This window comes from Sciurus vulgaris, assembly GCF_902686455.1.
Source record: "Sciurus vulgaris genome assembly, chromosome: 9".
NCBI lineage: Eukaryota > Metazoa > Chordata > Mammalia > Rodentia > Sciuridae > Sciurus > Sciurus vulgaris.
In genome coordinates, this window is record NC_136469.1 from 56,505,107 (window position 1) to 56,530,955 (window position 25,849).

At 40.1% G+C, this 25,849-nt stretch overlaps 1 protein-coding gene across 2 annotated transcripts; it reads left to right on the forward strand.

Annotated features, from left to right (window-relative positions):
* BDH2 (3-hydroxybutyrate dehydrogenase 2) lies at positions 1-25,507 on the forward strand. 2 transcript variants are annotated; one of them, XM_079154713.1, is made up of 10 exons: positions 1-129; positions 3,324-3,415; positions 4,530-4,608; positions 8,610-8,706; positions 9,955-10,063; positions 15,912-15,972; positions 17,711-17,824; positions 20,949-21,007; positions 21,546-21,638; positions 24,838-25,507. In XM_079154713.1, exons 2-10 carry the CDS (start codon positions 3,344-3,346, stop codon positions 24,889-24,891), a joined length of 738 nt encoding a protein of 245 aa, XP_079010839.1. In that variant the 5' UTR covers positions 1-129; positions 3,324-3,343; the 3' UTR covers positions 24,892-25,507. The 2 variants fall into 2 exon arrangements, with proteins under 2 accessions (XP_079010839.1, XP_079010838.1); XM_079154712.1 differs by lacking the exon at positions 1-129 and having other exon boundaries at positions 3,299-3,415.
* The last annotated feature ends 342 nt before the right edge of the window (positions 25,508-25,849 follow it).

Sequence of the window (25,849 nt, forward strand, 5' to 3'; positions counted from 1 at the left end):
GGGAAGGAACCTGAACTACGAATCCCAGTGTGCATTACTGAGCCCTTGACTTGTTCCTGAACAAAGATCTCAAGTCTTTTTCTCCTTCCTGCATGGATCTGGAGGACGTCATCTACTCGTTACTCTAAAGTAAGTTTTAAAACAAAACTTTGGGCTGTGGGAAGGAAAGATTTAATACTCAGATGTTGCTTTGTTGCATATTTTGAGATTAATCTCAGCAGTTAGAGCAGGATAAAGACAGGTCTTTTTAACAAGTTCAGAACTCTCCCATATTTATAAGTTTTTCAAAGTAGCCAAAGAAATAGAGAACTTTTACAATATCTGTCCTAGGTGAACATTTTTTTTTTAAAAATCTGGCTCATGGAAACATTTAGCTATCCTTAAAATGCTCTCTTTTTTTTTTTTTTTTTTTTTTTTTTTGCCTCTACTGATCAAAATTAACATTTTCCTCCAATATTTAGTGTAAGAAAAACAATGTGCTCAATTTTCACATTGAATTTATTGAGAGTTACCTCATTTTTACTATGTCTGACCATATTTGTACTCCTTTCCCCAGAGAAATCTGTTTTGAGAATGAAACTCATGTTAAAGCTTTGGACCCAAAATCTGGGGAGGCCAACTAGGAGGAGTTTTCAAAGTGAATGAAAAGAATGCTTTGTGCTTCAGCTGTTGTTCATGAAGTGCTTCTCAGGGTGTCTGAGATTCTTAACTTTTCACTTGTGCCTTCACAGTTCATGAGCCCAACATTACCTAGCAGGGTGTTGTAAAATAACAGCTTCTCAATACAACGCGCTTAGGACTGGAGGACCATAAAGACAACCAGAGTCTTTCTAAAGTACATGTAGAATTTCTCCAACTTTTTCTGTGTTGAAAGTGAAATTTTTCTCTCTCTCATAAGAAGAAAAAATTTATTGTCTTAGAGTAGGTCAAGCAGTGTAAAAGCCACTTCTCTGTTTCCTAACAAGTGTGAACTAAGTGGGTCACAGCTGGGAGCTGTAAGCTGGTCCCCAGAGCTAGTTATGGTGGGAGCTAGTTATGGTGGTGTGGTTGCCTTGGTCTGGTCCTCAGAAAGGCAGACTCCTAGACGGACTTACACAGGTCTGGGTGGTATTCGGGAAATGTGGCTGTGCCAGAAATGCAGAGGGAACTAGGTAAGGCAGCAGAGCCATGAGACCACCGTGGAAAGGAGGGAGAGAAAAGTCGGGTGGATGGAAACATCCAGAATACTGTGAAGTCTAGGAGGCAGTCCCAAACTTCTGCCAAAGTAGGCCATGGGAAAGGAGCCAGCTCCAGGAAATGGATCTACCTTACTCTCCAAATTGCCCCCAGAAAAGTGGCCTCAGCACAAACTCCCCATGGTTGATCATCTCCTGCAGTCTGGGGTGTGTGGGGTTCAGGTTCCTGGCATGACAGCGGGAGTGTCGAGAGGTCTGCTGGGCTTGCCAGCATCATGTGCCAGTGCCGAGAGCCACGGGGCCACCTCTTGGACCTCAGTTTGCATTCATAGCTGTAAAACAATGGGCAAGCCACATGATCTCATTGGTGACCAGGCCTGTCTCTCAGCTCTGAAACGAGTACCGTCCTCCTGTCTTCCTGCTATTTCACCAGCACCTCTCAGACAAACTGCAGGACCTCCCACCCACAGCCCTGCGCCTGCCCAGGTTTGTTGTCTGCAGTGATCTTTCTTAAATACATCTCTGATCACATCGTGTCCTTTCCGCATCTCCTCAAAGCCCGTCACCTGCAGGAGGCACTAGTGCTAATTTAGCATGTGGAGTTTGGACCCAGGTGTGGAGGCTTGAAAGGAAAGGGTGCCCTGGGACCCAGGCGGGCAAGGCCTGCAACCTCTACTTCACAGGCAGGCAAGTGTGCTGAGCGATAGTGAGAGCCATTGTGCAAGTGTGGTGGCTTCACTAGGCACCCATCCAACTCCCTCTCCCTCTTGCTTTTCACTTTCTAATGACTGGAAAACAAAATTCTCAAATTGCTCACCTCCTTTCCTGTTAGGGTGGCTAAGTTGTACAGGTCTGAGCAATGAAATGTTAGTGGAAATTTCCAAGGAGGACTTCCTTTTTTAAATTTTTAATTAGTACATTATGATTATACCTCATAGTGGGATACACTGTGACATATTCATATATGCACATAGCATGATTTAGTCAATTTCATTCCTCAGAAAATGAGGCCTCTCTGAAAACCTTTAGTGTTTTGTTTTGGTACTAAGGATTGAACCCAGGGGCACTTGATCACTGAGCCACAAAACCTAGCCCTTTTTGAGACAGGGTCTCATTAAGTTGCTGTGGCTGGCCTTGAACTTGGGAGCCTTCTGCCTCAGCCTCCTGATTGGCTGAGATTACAGGTGTACACTACCACACACACTGAGCTGAAAGACTTTAGTTTTTTACTCCTCCCTTTCTCTTTTCCTAGAATATGAATGTGATGCCTTGGGCCAGAGCAGCCACTTTGTGAGTTGGTATGAAATCAGAGATACACATGAAGCACAGAACACAGCAGGAGAAAGAACCTTGTTGATCACCATTGGACTGTTCCTCAAACCCAGCTCATTACTAGCTGTTCCTCTCACCCTGTGATGTGCAGTCCAAGCTTAGCCAAATATCTCATGCATGTTGAATTTCCCTTATGTCAGAGTTTCTCAGTCTTCCCTTTTAGAAATTTCTGATCATATGTGTTAAAGTGTTCCTACTACGTGTTTAATTTTTAAAAGAGTATCAGCAATATTGTGTGATGAACTGTTCTCACAGCAAAATGTCCAGGAACTCTTCAGTTTAGTTCTGGCTTTACATTGACGGCTCTATTAACAGACAGGTCCGGTTTCCTCATCTGTAAAATGGGGCTATGAGGCATGATTTGATTTTTCCAGTCCTTTTGTTCATCTCTGAGACCAATTATAAAATCTTTTCAAGGAACAAGGAAAAAAACCATAAGTTATTGATATTGAAATCTTGACCAAAGTTTACAGAAGAGAAATTGAGAAGCAGCCCTGGGTAGTAAAGACATAAACAGTGCTATAGATGGGCACAGGGGCAGTGGGGAGGGCAGTGTGTGAAAACTCAGGGACAGAGGTGTCCTCTCCGAACAGCCTCCTTTGCCAGTCATCACCTCCATGTGTTATGCTAAATGATTTTGAGATACACAGCCAGGTATCTGGATAAACTCTCCTGGACACTCAGATGGTGGGACTGCTGGAACAGAGGTGCTGTCTTCACATTCTTACAGCAGCACATGGAGCTGTTATTTCAGGTGTTACTGCCTGCATAAGACCACATGCTGCGGTGTAAGCCATTAAATGCACATGTCTTTAGATTCAACTACAGGTTCCCTCATGGGTCGACTTGATGGGAAAGTCATCATCTTGACGGCTGCCGCCCAGGGGATCGGCCGGGCAGCTGCCGTGGTGAGTCACTCTCCTCTTACCCACTTTTGAAGTATGGAATTCTGTGGCCCGATACCATGGTTATTTAATTCTGCTCTGCTTTTGGGGGCAGGTGCTAAGGAGTGAACCAGGGCCTTGACCATGTTGAGCAGGTGCTCTTCCCACTGAGCTGCACCCCAAGTCTTTTCATTTTTTAAATTACCTTTTATGTTTCTGTTGTCTTAAGTTAGAAAAAAAAAAGTCACTACCTCTGAAGCAGATGAAGGAATAAATACATCACATGTAGAATGTGATATCACTCACAACCTTGGACTCTGAGAAATGTAGTTGTGTGCCTCAGTTTTTCTGTACCATAATAAATTTACTGCAGGGGTTTCACAGAGGTGCCCAGCTTTATGAAATCGTGTCAGTTCACAATTAGGACTCCAGAGTTATGGAAATCTCAGGTTACCTTTGTCTTCTGCTTTCCCTCAACTTCTCCCACATCATACCCCCTTCATGAGTTAATAGTGTGCCTTAAGGGCATGATTTAACTTATGAAAGTACCAGTATACTCTAGGAGGAAAAATCACCCCCTTTTCTCTTATAATCTGGAATTTAGTCAGAAACAGAATAACAGCATTGTTTTCAAAGGTGTTAAAAACAGAATTTTAGCCGGATGCAGTGGTGTATGCCTATAATCCCCGTAACTTAGGAGGCTGAGGCAGGAGGATCACAAGTTCAAAGCCAGAATCAGCAACTTAGTCAGGGTCTAAGTAACTTAGAGAGACCCTGTCGCAAAATAAAAAATAAAAAGGGCTGGGTATGTGGCTTGGTGGTTAAGTGTCTCTGGGTTTAATCCCCAGTACAAAACAAAAACACATCCAGAATTTTTTAAACTATATTGTTTGATATTAAAGGGACAAAGTCAAAAGACATGCACAATATATGTCACATTGTTCTAAGGAACAAGGAAAGTAAATTAAAACAATAACAGTGGGGGAGGGGAAGCAAGACTGGGTAGTTTGAGATTCCACCTATTTTATAGGGGAAACCAATGAAAATAAGAAAAAAGAGAAAAGACCAGATGTTTTCCATTCATCAGAGCATTTTAATCAAGTAAACAAGGGAGTTATTTGTACTTTGTGTCTGCCAGGCTTTTGCAAATGAAGGTGCCAAAGTCATAGCCACAGACATCAATGAGTCCAAACTTCAGGAACTGGAAAAGTACCCAGGTAAGCAAACTGAGCAGCTGGACCTTGGGATTAAGGTTCAACGAGAGCTCCTTGGGCTGGGGAGGTAGCTCAGTGATAAAGCACTTACCTAGCTTGCACGGATCCTGGATTCAATCCCCAGCACCAGAGAGAGAGAGAGAGAGAGGTACAAACTTACTATATTCCAGGCATTGCTCAAAGAGAACTCCCTAGCTCAGCAACACCAGCCACCTTTTTAGATTCTGGATCATTGGCATCGAATCTATATTGTGCAAACCTACACACAGAAATCTGTACTTAAATGAAATCTGAATACTGGTGGAAGGGACACTGAAGGGTGCAGGGCTCAGATGGTGAACCAGAGCCTGGGACCATAGGACCTGCAGGTCCCACCGCCAGCTGCATCTGCACCACCGCCACTGCACACCTGGAATCAGTTGAACCTAGTTGTACTTTCGTCCTCAACTTTTAAACACTTTCAAATATGGAGGTTAATCAACAATTTCTTATTTGGGGGGACAGTTGGCTTCAATTTCTTATTGAACATGGATTTTCTACATTGTTACTATCAAATGCTGGAAAGCGGCTCTTTCCAAAGTAGGACAGCCGACCTTGTGTTCCTGTTCCTTTTGGGTGGATAATTAATGACTTTTTGATTTGTCTGTGAGCTTAGTTTTCTGGGGCCATTTTACAATAATGCTCGTCTTGTAAAGCAGAAGGAACCTGAGTTTCCCTATGAATGTCTTTGGCCTTCTCCACATTCGGGCCCCTTTTCTGCCCTCTGTGCTCCCCCATCCCACCCTGCCTTCACACTGGGCTTTGAACCCAGGGACACTCTGCCATGCAGCAGCATCCCCAGTCTTTTTGGTTTTTTTGGTTTTGAGACAGGGTCTCCCTAAGTTGTGAGGCTGGCCTGTAGTTTGTGATTCTCTTGCCTCTGCCTCCAAGTAGCATGGCACTACAGGCTAAGGGCCACCCACAGGCCTTGAGCCCTATTCTTGATATGCCCGGTGAGGATCCAAATGACAATCCACCATCTGAAGAGCACCTGGGAGTCTTATCTGAGGTGAGGGACTGTGTCCCTGAAGGTAAAGCAGCCCTGCCAATAACAACCAGACCCAGCTGGGAAGGACTCTATGAAATGTTCTTGGGATTCCTTTATCATTTGTTGCAAGTGTGGACACTTTTGACAGCTTGACAGATTTTAACTCCAGAAGCACTTTAGGAATGGTGCACTGACTAATCCAGAAGACATTCCCAGTGGTTGGCAGTAGTTCCTCCCTACACTAATACTGAAAGCGTAACACGTCGGAGCCCAAAACTAGAGAAACAGGTATCTTGTCACCTCTAACAAGTACATGAGTACTTGAATTCTGTGGCATAAGATTGGGTCTTTTCTTCCTGTCTTTGATAGAGGAAGCCAGGGTAGCTTCAGAGAGGACAAAGTAAAACTGAATTCCATCTCTAAAAAAAGAAAGAAGAAGATTACACATCTGTAATCCCAGAGACTCAGAAGGCTGAGGCAGGAGGATCAAAATTTTGAGGACAGCCTTGGCAATGTAGCTATACCCAGTCTCAAAATGAAAAATTAAAAAGGACTGGCAATGTATTTCAGTGGTAAAGCATTCCTGAGTTGAATCCCCAAAAGAAAGACAGATAGAAAAAAAAAAAACTTGAAAAAGAAATCTAAAGATACATACTTAAAACTTTTTTATTTATCACTATGTTGAGAACTTAGTTTCAAATTACAAAGTTCTGTGTGAAGACTCATTAGGCTAACTATTAACGACAACTCTTCACTTCTGTTCTCCTCTTAGGGCAGCATTGTCCATAGTAACATGGTGTGAGCCATGTGAATATTTGTAAATATTCTAGCAGTCACTTTAAAAAAGTAAAACAGGTGTCAATTAATTTTACTATTTATTTAACCCAATGTATCTAAAACATTATCATCTCTACATGTACTCAGTATTAAAAATTAGCGATATTATACCTTCTTTTTCAGAATTAATCTTTTGATTTGAACTATTATGACTTTATTATAAGCTTCAATCATTTTTTTTCAGCTTTACTGAGATGTAACTGACAAATAAAAATTGTGTATATTCAAGTGTACAACATGATGTGGTTGGTTTTGTTGTTGTTGCTATTGCTTTGGGTTGTTTTTCCCCCCATAGAACCCAGGACTTCCTGTATGCTAGGCACATGCTTTACCACTGAGCCACATCCCCAGCCCCAAAATATTTTGATATACATTGTAAAATGATTATCACAGTGAAGCTAATTAGCAAATCCATCACCTCACATATTCCTCTCAATTTCTCTCTCTCTCTCTCTCTCTCTCTCTCTCCCCCTCTCTCTCTCTTATTGTATGTGAGGTGAAACTACTTAAGGTTTACTCTCTTAGTTAATTTCAAGCATTGTATTTACCTCCATCACTGTACTGTACCTTAGTCTTCAGAATTTACTCATAATTGCAAAGTTGCACCCTTTGACCAATCTCTCGGCATTTTCATACTAACTCTTCAAAATCCACATGTATTTTACACTTTTGCACATTTCAGATCACACCAACTGTATTTCAGGTGCTCACAAACCATATGTAGCTCAGTAGTGGCTACCATACTGGAGACCCTAAGAGATCACCCAGCTGATTTAGGTGTGCACCTACATTTACTGCATGACACTGAATCTAACTCCGACCTCAAAGGGTTTCAGTTACCCTGCAAGAAATCAGAACAGAGAACCCATTTCAAAATCAACTGTCCAGCAAAATAGAACAAGTTACATAATCAAACTCACATTAGTCCTTGACTTAGCCAACTGAATCAAAGTATGTTGAATTATAATTCCAACAATCAAAGTAAAACTGCTGTAGTAGATAAGAAGTCTTGCTGAAGCAAAAATTCAGTCTTTACTTTCTGTTTATTAATCTTTTCTTAGTATATCAAAATAATAACTGTCTTTTTTTTAAGAGACATAAATAAGACCCTATAATGATAGCCATCCATCCTGTGTGCCCCAACTGAATAGATATTGCATTCTTTACTCCCCCCCAAAAAAAGCTAAATCTTCAAGGTTAACCATTTTTATGGTTATTAGCAAAGAGATTTGTGTATGTGTGTGTGTATGTGTGTGTGTATGGACAATCTCGGTGTGCTTTGTTTTTTAACCCTTTTTTAATTTGTCCCTTTTAGATACACATGAGAGTAGAGTGCATTTTGACATACACATACATGGAGTATGACTTATCCTGATTAGGATCCCATTCTTGTGGTTGAACATGATGTGGAGTTGCACCTGTTGTGTATTCATATAGGAGCATAGGAAAGTTGTGTCCAATTCGTTCCACCGTCTTTCCTATTCTCATTCCTGCTGCCTTCTCTTCATTCCCCTTTGTCTGATCCACTGAACCACTATTCTTCCCTTCCCTCTCCTGCCTTGTTGTGGGTTAGCATCCACATATCAGAGAGGACATTCAGCCTTTGTTTTATTGGGGACGTGCTTATTTCATTTAGCACGATATTCTCCAGTTCTATCCATTTACTTGTACACAGTGTCTTTTTTTTATAGTTTTTATTTATATTTTTATTTGTTCTTTTTAGATTACATGACAGTAGAGTATATTTTGACATATTATACATACATGGAATCTAACTGCCCATTCTTGTGGCTGTATATGGTGTGGAGTTACACTGGTCATGTATTCATATATGAATAAAGGAAAGTTATGTCCAATTCATTCTACTGTCTTTCCTATTCCCCTCCCCCTCCCTTTCCTTCATTCCCCTTTGTCTAATGCAATGAACTTCTATATTTTCTCCCCCTGCCCTGATATGTGTTAGTATCCACATATCAGAGAGAGTACTCAGCCTTGGTTTTGGGGGATTAGCTTATTAGCATGATATTCTCCAGTTCTGTCCATATTCTGGTAAATGCCATAATTTCATTCTTCTTTATGTCTGAGTAATAGTCCATTGTGTGTATGTACCACAGTAAATTGTGTCTTATTTCACTTTCAGGTATCCAAACTCGTGTCCTTGATGTCACAAAGAAGAAACAAATTGATCAGTTCGCCAGTGAGATTGAAAGAGTTGATGTTCTTTTTAATGTTGCTGGGTAATAACTCTATAACTCTGGATAATAACTTTATAGCTCTTTGGTTTCACTTTCAGAAAGTTTTCTGTGACTTTTAAACAATTCATTTTTATAATATAGCAAAGTTGCTCATTGTGGACCATGATACATTCTTTGAGAAATATGACTAGATTCTGCACAACATTTTCATTACACATGAGATTCAGCAAGTAAGACAAACAGAGAGACAACCAGAGAGATAATGCACTTTGGGCCTAAAAGCAGTTTCGGACATTGAAGACCACTGGCACTGGTGCTGTGCTGTATCACGTGCTGTGGAAGTTAAACAGTGATTTCTAATTCTCTATTTTATAAATAATTCTCTATTTTATAAGAATATACCTAGAGACATGAAGAAGACAGCAAAGTTGGTTTTGAGATTATTAAATTTTCGGCATTGTAGGGGATACAGAAATATTCATGTGGTTGGTGGTTTTCACTGGCAGGGGGCTGACATGTCCTGGGAGTCCTGCAGTCCATGGGAATCACAACCAACAGTACTTAACTGATCACATAATCTTAGTCCAGAGGACCAAATCCATACGGATTCCAGTGTTTAGGAAGCTTCCCTGAGGAAGTGTGACTGGAACAAGACAGCAGGTTGTTTAGGGTTTGGTTTTGTTCTGCCTTGCTTTTTCACTGTGGAAGTAAACAGCAGCAACGTTGCTTTGCTACCTTGAAATACCGAGACACCTGTTTTCTTTGCAAATGGCGATTCCCCTGAAGAGTGCTGAATTCATACCACCTGAGGGCACTGTTGCTCTTGAAATGGGAGTGGAACGGAGTCACAGTCACATAGTCATTGTTTGTAATGGCATTGATGTTTCCAGTGCAATTGGTATAGAGCTTCTTTGGTTTGGCGACCCCAAACTCTTGCCTTTTGTTCTTTTTAAAGAAGAATATTGTTCTCAGATAATAAATGTTCTAGCTTAAGTTGTGAGGGTCCTTACTAACAATGTGCTAAGTGATACTATGTTTAAATTATTTAAAGTCTTGATAAGGCAAACAGACAATGGTCTAAGTCAATAAGAGAAGTGATTAACAAAGGAATTATAGATTTTTAATAGCAGTTTTTGTTGTTGGCTTTTTTTTTTTTTTTTTTTTTTGAACAGTGCTAGGCATTGAACTATGCATACTGAGCTCCGCCACTGGTGCTCTGCCACTGAGCTATGTCCCCAGCCCTTTAATGGCAGCCACTACCAACACCACTGTTTAATCCCTCTTTTTCAGTTTTGTCCATCATGGAACCATCCTGGACTGTGAGGAAAAAGACTGGGACTTCTCTATGAATCTCAACGTCCGCAGCATGTACCTGATGATCAAGGCATTCCTTCCTAAAGTAAGGCCACCATCACCACCAGGATAGCACCACATGGGCTCTCCATGCTGGGCACCCAGGAGAGATACTCGTGTGAACTAGGGAGTAACTATAGCTGACAGAATGACTAGTGTGCACTGAATATTTAAATCTGGCATTTGATATAAATTGATTCACTTAAACTCACAGTTCATACATTCAGGGAATATTTATTAAGCCCTTTCTACATGCCAGGCCCTATTTTATCACAGAAGACCCATCAGCAAACCAAGTCCCTTGTATGAGACAGCTTCCATTATTGAGGGGTGAAACAGGGTAACAGGTAATTAAATAGACATAAAATATGTGGAATTATTATAAGTACTATGAAGAAACCTATGTGGTAGTTACTGTCTTACCACATCCACTGACTTAGTTTTCTCTTAGTAAAACTGAGAGGTTAGGTCACTTTTCCAAGGTCACACAACCAGCCAATGGACAGAATTCCAATTTGAAGCCTGAAACTTCAGTGCCTCCTGAATTTCCACTGGCAATGGATGGAACCCATTGCTTTTCTTTACCCTGAAGATCCTCCTTTAGCTCCTGCTCTTTTAGCTGAGTCAGAGGTACTGGAGAGATGAAAGAGGAATCGCTAAAGAAAACATTCTTCTTGCTGGGTGAGGTAGCACATGCCTATAATGCCAGAGGTTCAGGAGGCTGAGGCAGGAGGATCCCCCCCCCCCAAAAAAAAAGAAAGAAAGTAAAAAGAAAACATTCCTCTTGAGTCAACTTCATTTGTATTTTCTAGCCTTCATACAACTCATTAGTATTTAAAATTTACTTTTACAAACAAGCATTATAAGCCTTTTTGGGAAATGGCAATAAAGACACAGAGAAGTACAGGAAAATGTGATGCAAACAGACAGAAAATGGCAATCACATGCCAAAGAGTGGGCTTCAGAGGAAATCATTCCAGCAAGAACCTTGATGTATAGCCTCTGAAATTAGGACATATACATTTCTGTCCTTAAACACCCCATATTTGGCATTGTCTTATGACAGCCATTGTCCCTGCAGCATGACTGAATAAAGGTACAGTTAAATCACATCACATTCCACCAGCATTGAAAGGCTGAACTGCTGCAAGAAATGGCATTTCTTACTGGAATATTATGAAGGCACGTGAGGATACAGCCCTTACCTGTTAGGGCTATTGTGATGTCTTGTGATCTTGCACAGTTATAAAAATATGTAGAAGAGTTTAACCTTCTTGTTTGTATAAACCTCACTCCTTTGTGTAAATACTTTCCTGGTAAGAGTGCTAGTATTTAAGTCTTGGAAAAGGACTAAAAGTACAGTGGAGTTGACTGCTATGTGGGTTAGCTGGGGCAGGTAATTAAAAGAAAAACAAGAGCAACAGTAAAGAAATACTCATTGCCCAGTAAAATTGAAAACAAACAAACAACAACAACAACAAAAAACCCTTTTGTTGTAAAGTATTCCACTAGGTTCTCTGGAGGTATAAATGTAGGAAACATATAGCCCTGACTTAGAATAAGCTTATAAGCCATTAACAGCAGACAATGAAAGAGACTGAGTATGGAACTGTCTCAGCTCAAGTTTGTAAAGTGAACCCGGGTGAAATATAGAGGGGACATTTTTGCCCTCCTGTCCCAGCTAAATTAGATAACTAGATTTTTTGTTTGAGGATTAAAAAAAATTTTTTTTTTTTGTAGTTGTAGAGAGACAGAATGCCTTTGTATGATTTGTTTATGTTTATGTGGTGCTGAGGATTGAACCTGTGCCTCACACACTCTAGGCAGGTGCTCTGCCACTGAGCTTCAGCCCCAGCCCTGATTGGGGTTTTTGAATGCCAGCCAACCCAGGACTGAGAAGAGCTTTGTTAAGGGCACAGCAAAACTGATACTTTGCTCTGAGGGTCAACCAAATGTCAAAAAGGATCCAGGTGAACATTAACAGGAAAATTAGAGACACTAACCTGGTAATGAAGGAAATGTTTGGGGGTTTTTGTTTTTTGTTTGTTTTATCTGTTTAGTGCCTACAAGGGATATTTAGGTGTACCCAGGGAATATCACTAGCAAATATATATGTATATTTACATATATATATAAACTATCAAATAGTTTATATTTGGTAGTATATATATAAATTTGCTAGTATATATATATAAATATATGTGTATATATTTACTAGTATATATGTATAAATATATATGTATTTATATGTATATATTTACTAGTATATATGTATAAATATATATGTATTTATATATTTATATATTTGCTAGTTTATATGTATAAATACATATGTATTTATGTGTATTTATATATTTATATCTTTTGCTAGTCTATATATATATATATATAAAATATATATCTATATTTACCAGCTCAATATTTCCTGGGAATACCTAAAGATCACTTGTAGGCACTAAACAGCTATAAATACATACATATTTACATAGATTTGCTAGTTTATATATATAAATTTGCTATATAAAGTTACTTTGTTTGGAGTTTGTGAGAATCTGTTATTTGGAATGTTCATGTATTTTTAGAAGACAGATCCTTTACATAGGATATGAGGGTGCAGTAGAGCCCATGGTAAAGGGAAATTACATCACAGTGGGTAAGACATGTATAAGACTCATTTGTAAAATGAGCCTACTATATGTCTAAAGTGCTCACAAATACTAGTTAAGGAAGTAGGTGTTGAATACAGTGAAGCTGAAATTGAAAGTTGGAAGTCTTAACTTTTTAAATACACCAATGTCAACTTACAAATTAATACACTTCCTATGACTTAAAGCTTCCCCCCCTACTCCCCCACCCCCCCACCCCCAGGGAATTAAGGTTTAAGCTCAGGTCCTCACACTTGCTAAGCAAGTGCTCTAGCACTGAGCTACATCCCTAGACCTTTTCATTTTCCATTTTGAGACAGTCTCTCTAAGTTTCACAAGTTGACCTCAAATTTGCTATCCTCCTGTTTCAGCCTCCCAAGTAGCTGGGATTCCAGATGTGCCACAGTGCTCAGCTATAATGCATCTTAATGATATGAGGCAATAACACACATTTGTTTAAAAAGAAGTCATGAGAGATAGTAATGATTGGGATGTAAAATCAGAAGGATTTAATGCAAGTTGTTTAAAGTGACTCAGACTTACTTAATTCCCAATTTCAGACACTTGCATCAGAAGTCCCCAGGCATAGTCTGAATTCTGTCCCAAATCAGGTGCCTTGGGAGATGGCACTTGCTCGCTCTCTCTCAGTATTTATTTCTTCTATCTAGAAATGAGGGCCAGAGATTGAGCAGTCACATCCAGCCCTAACTGTGTAGGATCTTCTCCATGCTATTAACTATGACACACATATGCCAGGTCGAAACTTTCCAGAGGAAGCCAGGATTTAGAGCCCGGGCAGATCTGAAAAATCAGGTTGTCAAAACATAGGAATACTTGCAGAAAATTTGTGTTTATGGGTAGATGCACAAAAAAAGAAAAAGAAAAAACATTGCAAGATTGAAAGACCAGTCAAAAAGCAGAGCACAGGGTGAACATACTGTAAGAAGAGGTCCATACAGAATGCAAGGTCCACCAGAAGAGAAGATCCATTAGGGCAAAGATTTAGGGATGTCCTGAGCTGGTGTTGGGGAGGGAAGACAGCCTAGAAGCAGGCAAGGACTTTGCTCTTTAAAATCAGCTGATGGACCTGGGTGGAACGGATAGAACAAGTGTTAGGGGACAGACAAGCATCTCCCAGGTGATATATCCTAAGTTTTACCTGAAGAATTACTGCATTTCAGAGGACTGGAGACTGAGCCTACACAATAGCCCATCTTTATATATTAAACTGGCTTGAATGTATTCTCCATGTATAAGTAGGTTAATTGCTAAATTGAATGAGAAAGAACCACTTTAAGGCTTAGTTTTCAATAGCATTATACATTATTGACATTCCTGGTCCTTTTAAAAGAACCCCAATTCGTGATCTCGGCCAGCCTAACCCTGGAACTATCACATACCTTCCCCTCTCCTACACCTCTTTTTTTTTTAAAGTGCTGAAGAAACTCACCCTGACAGAAGTGATTTTTTTCCCTAGACCCTCTGCATTGCCTATAGAGACTCCTCCTTTTAGAAATCCTTTCTTTACTTGATTTTCATGACATGACAAACATGCTGGGTTTCCTTCTGTTCTCTAGTTTGTTCTTCCACTTCCCCCTGCAGTTATGTTAACACTTTGCTGCTCTCTTATCCTCCATCATCTCTGCCTTGTTCTTGATGGCCATCTGCCTTGCCGATGATTTCACTGGGAATTTAGTGCCAAGAGTTCTTTCGGCTTCCTGCTTCTTTCCCCAAAGCAGCCATCATGTGCATTATGTCCTTGCACATAATTCTATAATCTCAGAAAACATTCATATTATGACTAACGAAGCATATATTCATTTGAAAACAGTTTTTAACTCATAGCAGCTGTGTATATTATATATTCTGTTAGGTCTAGGACAGGACCCAACAACCTGCATTTTAACCGAGTACCTCAGGAAATTCTGTTTCATCAAATTTGATTGATTGTCTACTGTTTAACCTTTATAGGAGCACAAAATAGCCAAAGACCCTCCTCTTGTTAAATTCACATTTTAGTGGGGAAAGTCTGAGGGAGGCATCCTTAGGAAACACTGCCCTGAGTGGGACTCACTTCATTACGGGAACTACTTATTGAGTCCTGCCTACCCACCTAGAGATTACTACCTCTGCTCCTTGGATATTTCTGGGACTCCACTTTTACCATCGTTTTCTAAATCACTACATCAGCTTCCACTGGTCTCTGAATGCTGCCATAGTAATCTCTGTAATCCCAGATCTGAACATGCCTCTCCTCCTCTGCTTTAAACCCTTCTGTCACTGCATTGCTGTCAGGGAAAGACTCAGGTTCTTTGGTTTAGCCCCTGATGAGCTCTACACCCTCATTCTTCCAATACGCTGTGTTCCAGTCAGACCCATCTGCTCCTCCCAGTTTATACTTGTGATACCCTCCTCTTGAAACACCCTTTTGTTTTTCTAATACCCTAGATTTTTAAATTCGGTCCTGATACCTCCCACTCAGGAGCTAAAGTGCCCCCTACCCAGCCTGGATTGGTGCCTCCTGTCCCCACTCTTCCCTTAGATCTCTGTGGAGTTCTGCACTGTCATTGGCCATTGATTACATCAGCCTACCCAGACTGGCTGACTGCTCCCTATAGACAGGATTCATTTATCCTTGAATCTCTTGGACCTTGCACAATAACTGGCTAAAATAGATATTCAACAAATAGGTGTTGAGCTAGTCAAGGTGGCACATGCCTGTAATCCCAGCAACTCAGGAGGCTGGCAGGACATTCACAAGTTCAAGGCCATCCTGGGAAGCTCAGTGAGACTCTGTCTCAAAATAAAAAATGCTGGGGGTGGAGTTCAGGGTAGAGCTCCCTTGGCTTAATCCCCAGTACCACACACACAGTTTTCAATGGAGTGATAATGTTCTAACATCAGGAACACACAGTAATGATTGGCTTCCTTTCATGTTCCATTTGGCTCAGAATTCATTCTTGGTCTTGCTGATGTTCATGCACTGTGGGAAAATGGTGAGGCTCCTCAGACATGCCAGTAAGTCGTGAACAGACCATCAGTTCCCAGCAAAGGGTGGGTGGGCCAGGTGTTGTGGGTTTACTAACAGTTCCTAACACAAATAGTTAATTCAGTGCTTAAATTGGTTCTTCAAACCGTAAGTATATGAAAACATTTTAAAGCTGTAATATTTTGAGCTTACACAGTGAAATTCATTCTCTCCCCGCCCCCCACTCCCTCCCTCTCTTCACGTTCGTTTTGTTTTGGCAGATGCTCACTCAGAAATGTGGCAACATCATCAACATGTCCTCCGTGGCCTCCAGCATCAAAGGTAGGAGTGCCTTCCTTCCTCTGGGATCCGTGATGCTCACATGCACACACTTGTGAGCTGTGGGTTTGGGAGTAAACATGACTGAGATCATAAAACACATATATAATTTCAAACTGCTTTTTTAAAAAGTTGGTAATACGTTCCTTAACCATTAGACCTATTGTCATAGATATAAAATTTAAAAAAATTATATGCCTTTGCCTTCCTGTTCTGCAGGGCGGGGAGCTGGGGGGTGGGGGGTTGGCAGGGGCTCTGACCAGGAAACAGATTCAGGATTCAGCAGGTGGAAGATTCCAGGCAAAATTGATCATCCTTTATTTGAAGGTGGCCATAGCATTAGCCAGCCCCAAGCTTAGGCTTCATTCCCCATCCAGTTCCATTTTAGCCACCCCCTCAGTTCATTTCTATAGGCCCTTTTTATCTGCAGGCCAAACAAAGAAGGCACACTGTTGACAGGTTACATAACGGGGGAGCAGGGGTGGGGGGATGTGCTCACAAGGCACATGCTCACAGGTTACTGTGTATCACCTTGAGTCTGTGCTGAACCACAGTGTTTCTGGCCTTGACTAACCATAACATAGTCAGTTATCAGCCCTGGCTACACACTAAAAACATAACATAGCCCACCAGAAGTCTTGGCGAGGAAGCCTAACTAGAGCCATTTTGGGGGTCTGCCCCAACACTTTGATTTCTTCTAATGGACATGGAACTGGGGAAGGAAACATTTATCAGGTAGTAATCCAAAATGATATGCTGAGTTGGGCACAGTGGCACAACCTACAATTCCAGCTACCTGGGATGCTATGTAGGAGGATCCTGAGTTGAGCATAACCTGGACAGCATAGTGAGACTCTGTCTAAAAAAACAAACAAAAAAAAAAAAAAAAGAAAAGAAAAAGGAGAAAAGAGAAGGTAGAAGGAAAGATCCATGTACTTGAAATCACTCTGCAAAATGGTAAAGTGCAGTTACAAACATTAACATCAACTTATATTCCTCAGAAAAAAAGTAAAAAAAGAGATGATATAGTGAGCCCCTGCCCACCCTCCAGATTCATATTCCAAAAGGGGGGAAAAGGCAGGCAAATAACATCCTACAGTGTGATAACATTGTAACAAGTGGTTTGTACAAAGTACCCTCACATTACAGGGGAGGGGACCCTGCCCATGGGTTTGAGAAATGCTTTCCAAAGACAGTTGACTTGGACTGTGAATGAGAAGTCAGGTTGAAGGTCTAGGATGGCGGGGGAAATGGAGATAATGTCACAGCCTGACTCAGATGAATTTGTGAGTTTAAATGAAACAGCAACTGCTGAGAGAACATTCCTTTTCTTAGCAAGGATGCACACATTCGGGATGCACAGGAGAGGAATGTAAAGAAGTGTCTACACCTCTTGTTTTATTGTTTGTTTTTGCTTGGGTTTGTTTCTCCTTCTCTCTTTTTTTCTTTTGGAATCTTCCTAGGGGTTATACCAACTGACAGCAAGAAGCAGACTGCTGTTTGTTACTAAGTAACTGCAGTATCTCAACACCTGAGTCTCAATTAAATTGTGCCTGTACTGAAATTATTTTCCTAGATGCAGAAACTGGTCCTATTAAAGGAAAAATCCTGATACCATTTCTTTTAAAAGGAGAGTGGGAGGAAGCGGGAGAAAGCTACTGAGAAAGCTACCTTGCGTTTCCTCTCTAAAAGAGATTATGTTTCGGATTCCTCAATTGTCCCCCTTTGCCTTGCCCCTTAGGAGTGGTGAATAGATGTGTGTACAGCACCACCAAGGCGGCGGTGATTGGCCTTACAAAGTCCGTGGCTGCAGACTTTATCCAGCAGGGTATCAGGTGCAACTGTGTGTGCCCAGGTGAGTCTGGCAAGTTCAGGGCTGTGAACTTGTCCTTTCTGACATCCTGTTTGCCACTGTGAGAGACATCTGCATTAGCTCATTTACCAAATGTTGAATTGTACTCTGTCATTGGAAAAAGTTCGAAAGAAAGGTTCTGGCCTTCTTAAGGTAACAGTCCTCCAATTTTAAGTTGGGAAGGAGCTCCTGAATAGGAATGAGCTACAGATACAAAGGGTTGAAAGGCCACCCACATGTTCAGGGCAATTCCCAAACAAGTCCCTAAGATAATACTTGCCAGGGTCTGATGTTTGGCAATTGGACCAGGGTGACCTTATCAGAGGAAAGCTAAAAAGGAGACCATGTTCACAAGACAGCAGGGTGAAAGTAAAGGGAGCCTGGCAGAGCACAGGGATCTACCTGAGTCATGAGGTGACTCATAAATCAAAAGGAGACATTAACTTCTTTTTACACTATTTAAAGGGGCCTGCAAACTATGGTCTGCAGGCCAAATCTTGATACCACCTGTTTGATTTATAATGTTTTATTGGAATATACCCACACCCAATTTGCCATATATTGACTGTGTTTTCATGCTGTAAAGGCAGAGTCGAATGGTTCCAGTAGATCAAATGGATCTCAAAGTCAAAAATGTTTGCTGTCTCTTTATCAAAAAATGTGTGCTGGTCCCTCATACAAAGGAAGAAGAAAAGCAGGACTTTCCTTTTAATAACTGTGGATGTGTCTGTTTAATAGATATGCCCTTTGACTTGGTTCCACTAACCCACAATGAGTAGACAGTACCTAATGATTTTTATTATCCTCCAAAAAGAAGCACTGACTATCCAAGATCATGGTTTTTAGAAGTTCACTGCTGACATTGGGTGATTTGGGAGGACTATTTTTAAATTACCTGTGGGACCTTTCCAAACCTAAAGGGCATTCCAGAATTTGGGGAAGGAATTGATGGGGAGAACTGTGTGTCTTTTGGAAAGTCCCAGAAGAATCTTGGGATAAAAGCCACTGGTTTACAGTGGGAAACTATTAAATATCCTTCAAGCTACAGAATTTCACTGATTGAGATGTCCTGCTTTATTTTTCTTGGAGAAGAAATGTAGATATAGATAACACTAAGAAAAAGAAGAAAACAGGAGAGATGGTTTCACGGGGTTTTGATGTACCCATTGGTGTTATTTGAGTCTAGCTATTCTTGGTACTATTTACCCAGTGGAATAAATGGCAAAATGGTTTGGAAAATGTGGTTGTTTCAGCAGCTGTATTTTTCATAAGATTGGAAAATATGTTCCCAATCTCTGGAACAAGGAACTGGCCGTGATTTACAGAGCCAGACACAGAAGAAACCCGAAGAGGAACCAGTGTGACTGGGATGTTGCTGATGGTGTGAGTCATGAATCTCCAACCAGATATGTGTAGACTGTGGCACAAGGTGTCCGTCTGCGTCATGGACACAGCAGAGTCCAGTGATGGTGGAGTTTATCTGAAGGCATTGGCTAGCACTACAGTTTTCATCTAATAGCCATCAGCATCAGCCATGTAAGATCCCAGGCTCCCCATCTCATGACAGGAAACTCTTAAAACTCTAAGGATTTTGAGGAGAGTGTGGAAGCTGAAGGGACACCCTGATGGCAAAACTTTGGATATTAAGGAAGCTATTGACAAAGAGGGAACATTGGAAAGTGGGCAAAAGCTGACCTGAGTTCCCACAGTAATGTGAAGGTAGAAAAGATTCCAAATGAACTGGGCAATCTGGCTAAGGTTTCCTCCCAGAATGTTGAAAGTACTGTCTGCTTATGGTAAGACATAAGAAGAGAGAAAAAATCTTAAAGAAAGGACTCCAAGTAGGTGTCAGGGTTTCTGATTTTGAAGATTCTCAGCCTCTCCAGAAAAATGGAAAATGATACCACAACTAAAAAATGCTTTCTTTTCTTTTCTTTTTGCTACTAGATTGAACCCAGGGGTGCTTAACCACTGAGCAGCATCCTCAACTCTCTTTTTAAAATTATTATTGTTATTTTATTTTGAGACAGAGTCTTGCCAAATTGCTTTGGACTTTACTAAATTGCTGAGGCTGGTCTTGAACTTGCAATCCTCCTCCCTCATCCTCCCGAGTGGTTGGGATTACTGGTGTATGCCACCACGCCCAACTTAAGTAATGGTTTCAGAGCAAAGATCAGATCTATGGAATTCTCCAGGAGTATGGTCTAAAGATGAAGCTGAGGGTATGACTGTAAAATCATTTGTTAAAACCTCAGAAAGATCACATGGTTCTCCAGAGTACTGTGCAGTCTGAAAAAAAAAAAAAAAAAAAAAAGTGGTTCTCTAAAGAGAAATTGCAGATTATATGAGTTAACAAAGAAGTCTGGAGAGCTTGCTGCAGAAGCACATGAACTAAGTGGACTTTAAAATTTTAGTTTCATTATTATTTTTCTTTTTTGGTGTTGGGGAATGAACCCAGGGGCATTTAAACACTGAGCCTATCTTCAGCTCTTTATTTTTGTTTTGAGACAGGTCTCACTAAGTTCTTTAGGGCCTCACTAAATTGCAGAAGCTGGCTTTGAATTTGCAGTCTTTTCTGTCTCAGCCTCCTGAACCGCTAGGATTACAGGTGTGTGTGCTACCATGCCTGGCTTATTTTTCTTTTTCAAAGGAAAAAAAATTCAAATTACACTTCTCATCAGAAATTTAAAACTGGTTAAAACCAGGAATTTAAAACCAATGAAAATATGCAAAATTATAAGGAAAATTTAGAGCTCCAAATTACCAAGGACGATGGCAATGTTGGAGTTGCACCTAAAGATCCCTATAGTGAACTTGTCAGCAAAGAATGTTTTTGAGATCGTTAAGGCAAACTAGATCCTTGAAATGATAAAGTGCTTGGATGATTTTATTTACATCTCAGGGTGATTGTTACAAATAATCATAGTCTGTTTGAAAAAGTCATAGTAATGTAATTAAAGAAGTTACATTGTTAAGAGATCAGGCGGGCAAAGGAGAAATTGTCATTTTAAGTCAAAGGAGAAGGGTTTCACTAATTGTTGTATTATATGGAAAGGAAGTTTAAAGTTTAATTATCAACTTTTTTGGTTTAAGTAGTAACCAAGCTGAATGTCTCCCTGTGATTCAGGAACGGTTGATACCCCATCTCTGCAAGAAAGAATACAAGCCAGAGAAAATCCTGAAGAGGTATTACTAGTATTTTAAATATGTTTAAACATTTTGGTTAAAAAATGTCCTTTTCCTTACCCAGAGTAGACAAATTCATAGAGACAGAAAATGGTTACCAGGGGCTTGGGCAGAAGGGAATGAAAAGTTACTGCTTTGTGAATATGGAGTTTCATTTTTGCAGATGGAACGTGTTCAAGAGATAGATGGTAGTGATGGTGGCAGGACAGTTAAGTGCCCTTAACACTACAGAACCGTTCACCGAAAACAGTTACAATGACAAATTTCATGTTATGTATGTTTTACTATAATATTTAAAAAAATATTCTTTCCTATCAGCTTTCTAATCTGTCATGGTATCTATGGGTGTTATTATATCATGAATAGTTTGAGCACCTTGGGTGAAAGAAATCACCATGACCCAGGCTGATGGTTCTTCAAGGTGGCAAACCCATGGTTCCTCTGTAGATTCCCCTTGCTTTCCACACCTTAAAGAAGTTACAGGTGTACACATGTGTCAGCTAGCATCACTGATGTCTGGAATGGTCTCTGATCACAGGCACTGAATGATTTCCTGAAGAGACAAAAGACAGGAAGATTTGCAACTGCAGAAGAAGTAGCCCTGCTCTGTGTGTATCTGGCCTCTGATGAAGTAAGCATCCCTCTTCCCAGGAAGCTCATTACCCTCTAGCACATTGACTACTGTTTGCTCATCAACCTAAAGTCATTTAGGTTGGCAAATATATGTCAAAGTGCTATGTTTACAAGATAGGGGTATATTCTGATTTAATCTACTTAAGGAAAAGCCACTTTGATCAGAACCACTGACTCCCTCATTCAACTACTGTGTGTGTGTGTGTGTGTGTGTGTGTGTGTGTGTGTGTGTGTGTGTGTTGCTGGGGATTGAACCCAGGGGCACTCTACTACTGAGGCTACATACACACCCCATTATATATGTGTATATATATATATATATTTTTTTTTTTTTTTTTTTTTTTGAGACAGAATCTTGCTCAATTACTGAGGCTGACCTCAAACTGGGAACTCTCCTGCCTCAGCCTCTTGAGTAGTTGGGATTATAGGCGTACACCACCATAGTTGGCTCCCTCATTCAGCTTTAATGTCTCAAAATCATATAGCAAAAGAAATGGAGGCTTACTTTCAAAAATTATAATTTGTCAGATGTGGTAGTGCATGCTTGTAATCCCAGCTACTCAAGAGGCTAAGGCAGGAGGACTACAAATCTGTGGCCAGCCTCAGCAACTTAGAGAGACCCAGTCCCAAAATAAAATTTTAAAAACAGGGGTGATGGTGACTGGGGATGTATGTCAGTGGTTAGAGTACTTGCCTAGCGTACACAAGGCCCTGGGTTTCATCCCCAGCACAGGAAAACTTACAATTGGGGAAATCCTGATTAAAGGTAAGTCAGAGGAACCCCTAGGGTTGCAAGAGCTTCTGATGACCTGTGGAGAGTGGTAAGGGGTTCACCTGATTTAGTTGTGCTCAGGGAAGACAGGATTGGTATGTGGTGTTTTTAGTTTTACTGGTGACTCCTTAGGGAGAATTCTGCTGGCTGTTTTTTCCTATTGCTTGGTTTCACTGTGTATGAAAATTCTTAACTCTCTCCTATTTTACAACTGTTTAGTAACCAATTTCATCCTTAGTGCCTAGTGTGTATTTTTAAATGACATATAGGTAAGAAAAGAAAAACTACATTATAAGATGTAGAGCACAAGAGATCCTCTTCTGTTTTATGTTTTTGAATATTACATAAACAGGGATCTGTGATGAATGGGCAGAGGATGGGGGGAAGACGAAGAGGTGTGTTACTCATCAGTTAGTTCTTCTTTACAGTAACGTGATGCACACCAGATGGTTGATGAATGTAAAAAACACAGGATTGAAATGTTTTAGTAACAGAAGGGTTGCCACTTATCAGACCTGTTAGCAAACCTTCTTAAAGGCCAGAGAAAGAGTAGGCAGATTATTAGTGGAACCACCAGCACATTAGCTTTTGTGATTCCTCTGAATCCATATCTTCAGAAGAGCTCATTTGATTTAAAAATACTGCTGATAAGCTATATTATCCTTATGTTGCTAAATATCAAATATTCTGGCTGATATGTGCAACAAAAGGACATTTGACTTTATAGAGGGGCTAGAAACAGCTCATAGTAGACTTTGTTTTTTTGGTTCGGGGATTGAACCTTGGGGCACTTAATCACTGAACCACATCCCCAGCCATTTTTTACATTTTATTTAAAGACAGAGTCATGCTGACTTGCTTAGGTCCTCACTAAATTGCTGAGCATGGCTTCCAACTTGAGATCCTCCTGCCTCAGCCTCCCAAGTCAATGGGATTACAGGCATGCACCACCACACCTGGTGAGTTTGCTTTTTGAAGGAACTTGGGGGTCTTTTTTTTTTTTGGTAATTTGACTAATAACCCCCAAGTTTTTCTGATTTATAGTATCAGTTTTCATATATTGAACTTTTAAAATTTCCATACTCATAGTATGATGTTTTTCTAGAACTTCTTCCATTGTTTCAAGCTTGAGATCAATTTAGAACTAAGAACACAAATTTGAGACCTTACTTATCCATCTTAAGTTAAAAGATCTGTAAAATTTTCGACTTGGAAAGCTGAGGCAGAAGGATTGCAAGTTCAAAGTCAGCCTTAGGAACTGAGCAAGACCTGGTCTTAAAATAAAAAATAAAAAGGCTGGGGACATAGTTCAGTGGTAGAGCACACCTGAGTTCAATCCACAGTACTGCAAAAAAAAAAAAAAAAAAAAAAAGAGGAGGAGGAGATGTTGAAACTTCTACCATAAGGATCACTTCAGCTTTAGTTGGAAAATGAAGATTTTTGTGAGCATAAAGCAGTAATTATTTTTTTAAATCCTTTGTTAACTAAATATACATTGTCTGTTTTTTAAGCTTTGTTTGCTCATTGACATGACCCCTTTATGACTGACACACTTAAATGTTGAAAAGTTTATTAGTGGTCAAAACTAAGCCAGTTTTGAATAGTTCTGAGTATTAGAATGAATATGTGGTATTTTAGCCTATACTTTTTCCTCATTTGGGGAATAGTTGTATATCACTGTGGGAAGCCATTTATGACCAGCAATGAAAACCAGACTTGGTGAGTTGTCAGGCTTGGAAAACTGGCTTCCAGGAACTGGCAATCATTAAGAGATTGTTCTAGATCGATCGCCTGAAGTATGTGGTTTCCAGGCAGTGGCTCACCACCTGGAATATGCTGGTCCTGCTAGGATAACCCCCTAGAGCAAATGGCTTCCTTAACTCCACCCATCCTGTTCCTCACAGAAGCTCCTCCTGATTCCCCTTTTACCTGTAAGACTATAAAGGGAACGTGGGCTCTTTCATCTTTGTTAGAGCCAGATCTTAGCATGGCTCAATCCGTCATGCCCCCTTTTATTGTCTCCTGTGGTTATTTTATTAAATAAGTTTCTTAGTGTTTAATCTACAACCGGCTCATTCCTCCAACAGAAACCCTTTTGCTCACCCACAATGGACATGGAAGAAACCCTACATATCACCACTACTTAACTTTGTGATTCTGAAACCATACACCAAACTAACCCTGCTTCAAATGTAACATTTTCTTGGACACTGGCCAGGGGCCATTTAGCTCCAGTTCTCAAGAACATTCAGCAGTTCTAAATCATTCAAACTTTAATTTTGATTTTCCTAAATTCAAATTGTAAGTAAGGTTTCCTGTTAGTATGAGAATCAACTGTTTAGTTGGTGCAGCCATGGAAGTTTTTTAAAAACCAAGCCTGTGTCACACTTGTTTAACTGTTGTGTCTCTGTGTTTATTACTACAGTCAGCCTATGTGACAGGCAATCCTGTCATCATTGATGGAGGATGGAGCCTGTGACTGCAGGATCTTCTTGTGTGAAGGCAGGCCCTTCTTGTCCATGGTGAACCTGGTTGTGAAAAAAACTCAATGATCATCTCTCTCCTATGAACGACATTAATAAAAGCAAGCCTTTTAAAATTATTGTTCCCAAGAATCTAGTTCTTTAAATATATTACTTTCTCTTCCTAATCTCTTCTGAAATCATTGTAAGTCAAATAAAAAAATAATTGAATTCATTGTCAGAATAATTTTTAAAATAGACTTCAGTTTGTAAGCATCTTAGTTCAGGCTGCTATAACAATTTACTATACACTGTGTGGATTAAACAACAAGCCTAATCTTCACATTTTGGAGGCCGTCAAAGGCAAGATCAAGATACTGGCAGATCTGATGCCTGGTGAGGGCCTGCGTCCAAGTATGGAGATGGTCACCTTACCATGTTCTCATACAGCAGGAGCAGGGAAAGACAAAGTAAGTTCTTTCCTGTATTTTTGTAAGGACATTCACCTAAAATCCTGCCTCCCAATACCATCATGTTAGGGGTTAAGATTTGAATAATGTGGGGAGGACACAAACATTTAGTTTACAGTAGCACATACAATTAAGATATGAATATGAAGAAAAGAAGTTTTTTTTAAAGGAAAAAGATATTAATTTCTATTTCATTCATTTTCTACTGTGTTTTGTGCAATTCTGCATTGTTCTATATGTGGATCCTTATTTTAAAATTTTACATCATAAGTGAACACCAAAGGTAAGAAGGAATTCAGTTTCAATAACATGTAGTAAAAGAAGTTCTAATTCAGAACCATATTTTTGATCTGCTGTATAAAAGAAAAATTACCAAGTGTTTATACTTAATGGATATTATCACTTATTTGCTACTATTAGTCTAAGCAATTTGTATTAAAATGAGCAATTATATTTAACAAGGGCCTAAGAAATATATAGTTAATTAATTGTCAATATTGTCAGT

What these genes read in the sequence shown, in the direction of transcription:
- BDH2 (XM_079154712.1), top strand. Translation starts at nt 3,308, where the DNA reads ATGCACATGTCTTTAGATTCAACTACAGGTTCCCTCATGGGTCGACTT. An exon ending in GTTCTTTTTAATGTTGCTGG is followed by an intron (nt 8,707 to 9,954) that starts GTAATAACTCTA and finishes CCTCTTTTTCAG; the next exon opens with TTTTGTCCATCATGGAACCA. An exon ending in TGTATCTGGCCTCTGATGAA is followed by an intron (nt 21,639 to 24,837) that starts GTAAGCATCCCT and finishes TTATTACTACAG; the next exon opens with TCAGCCTATGTGACAGGCAA.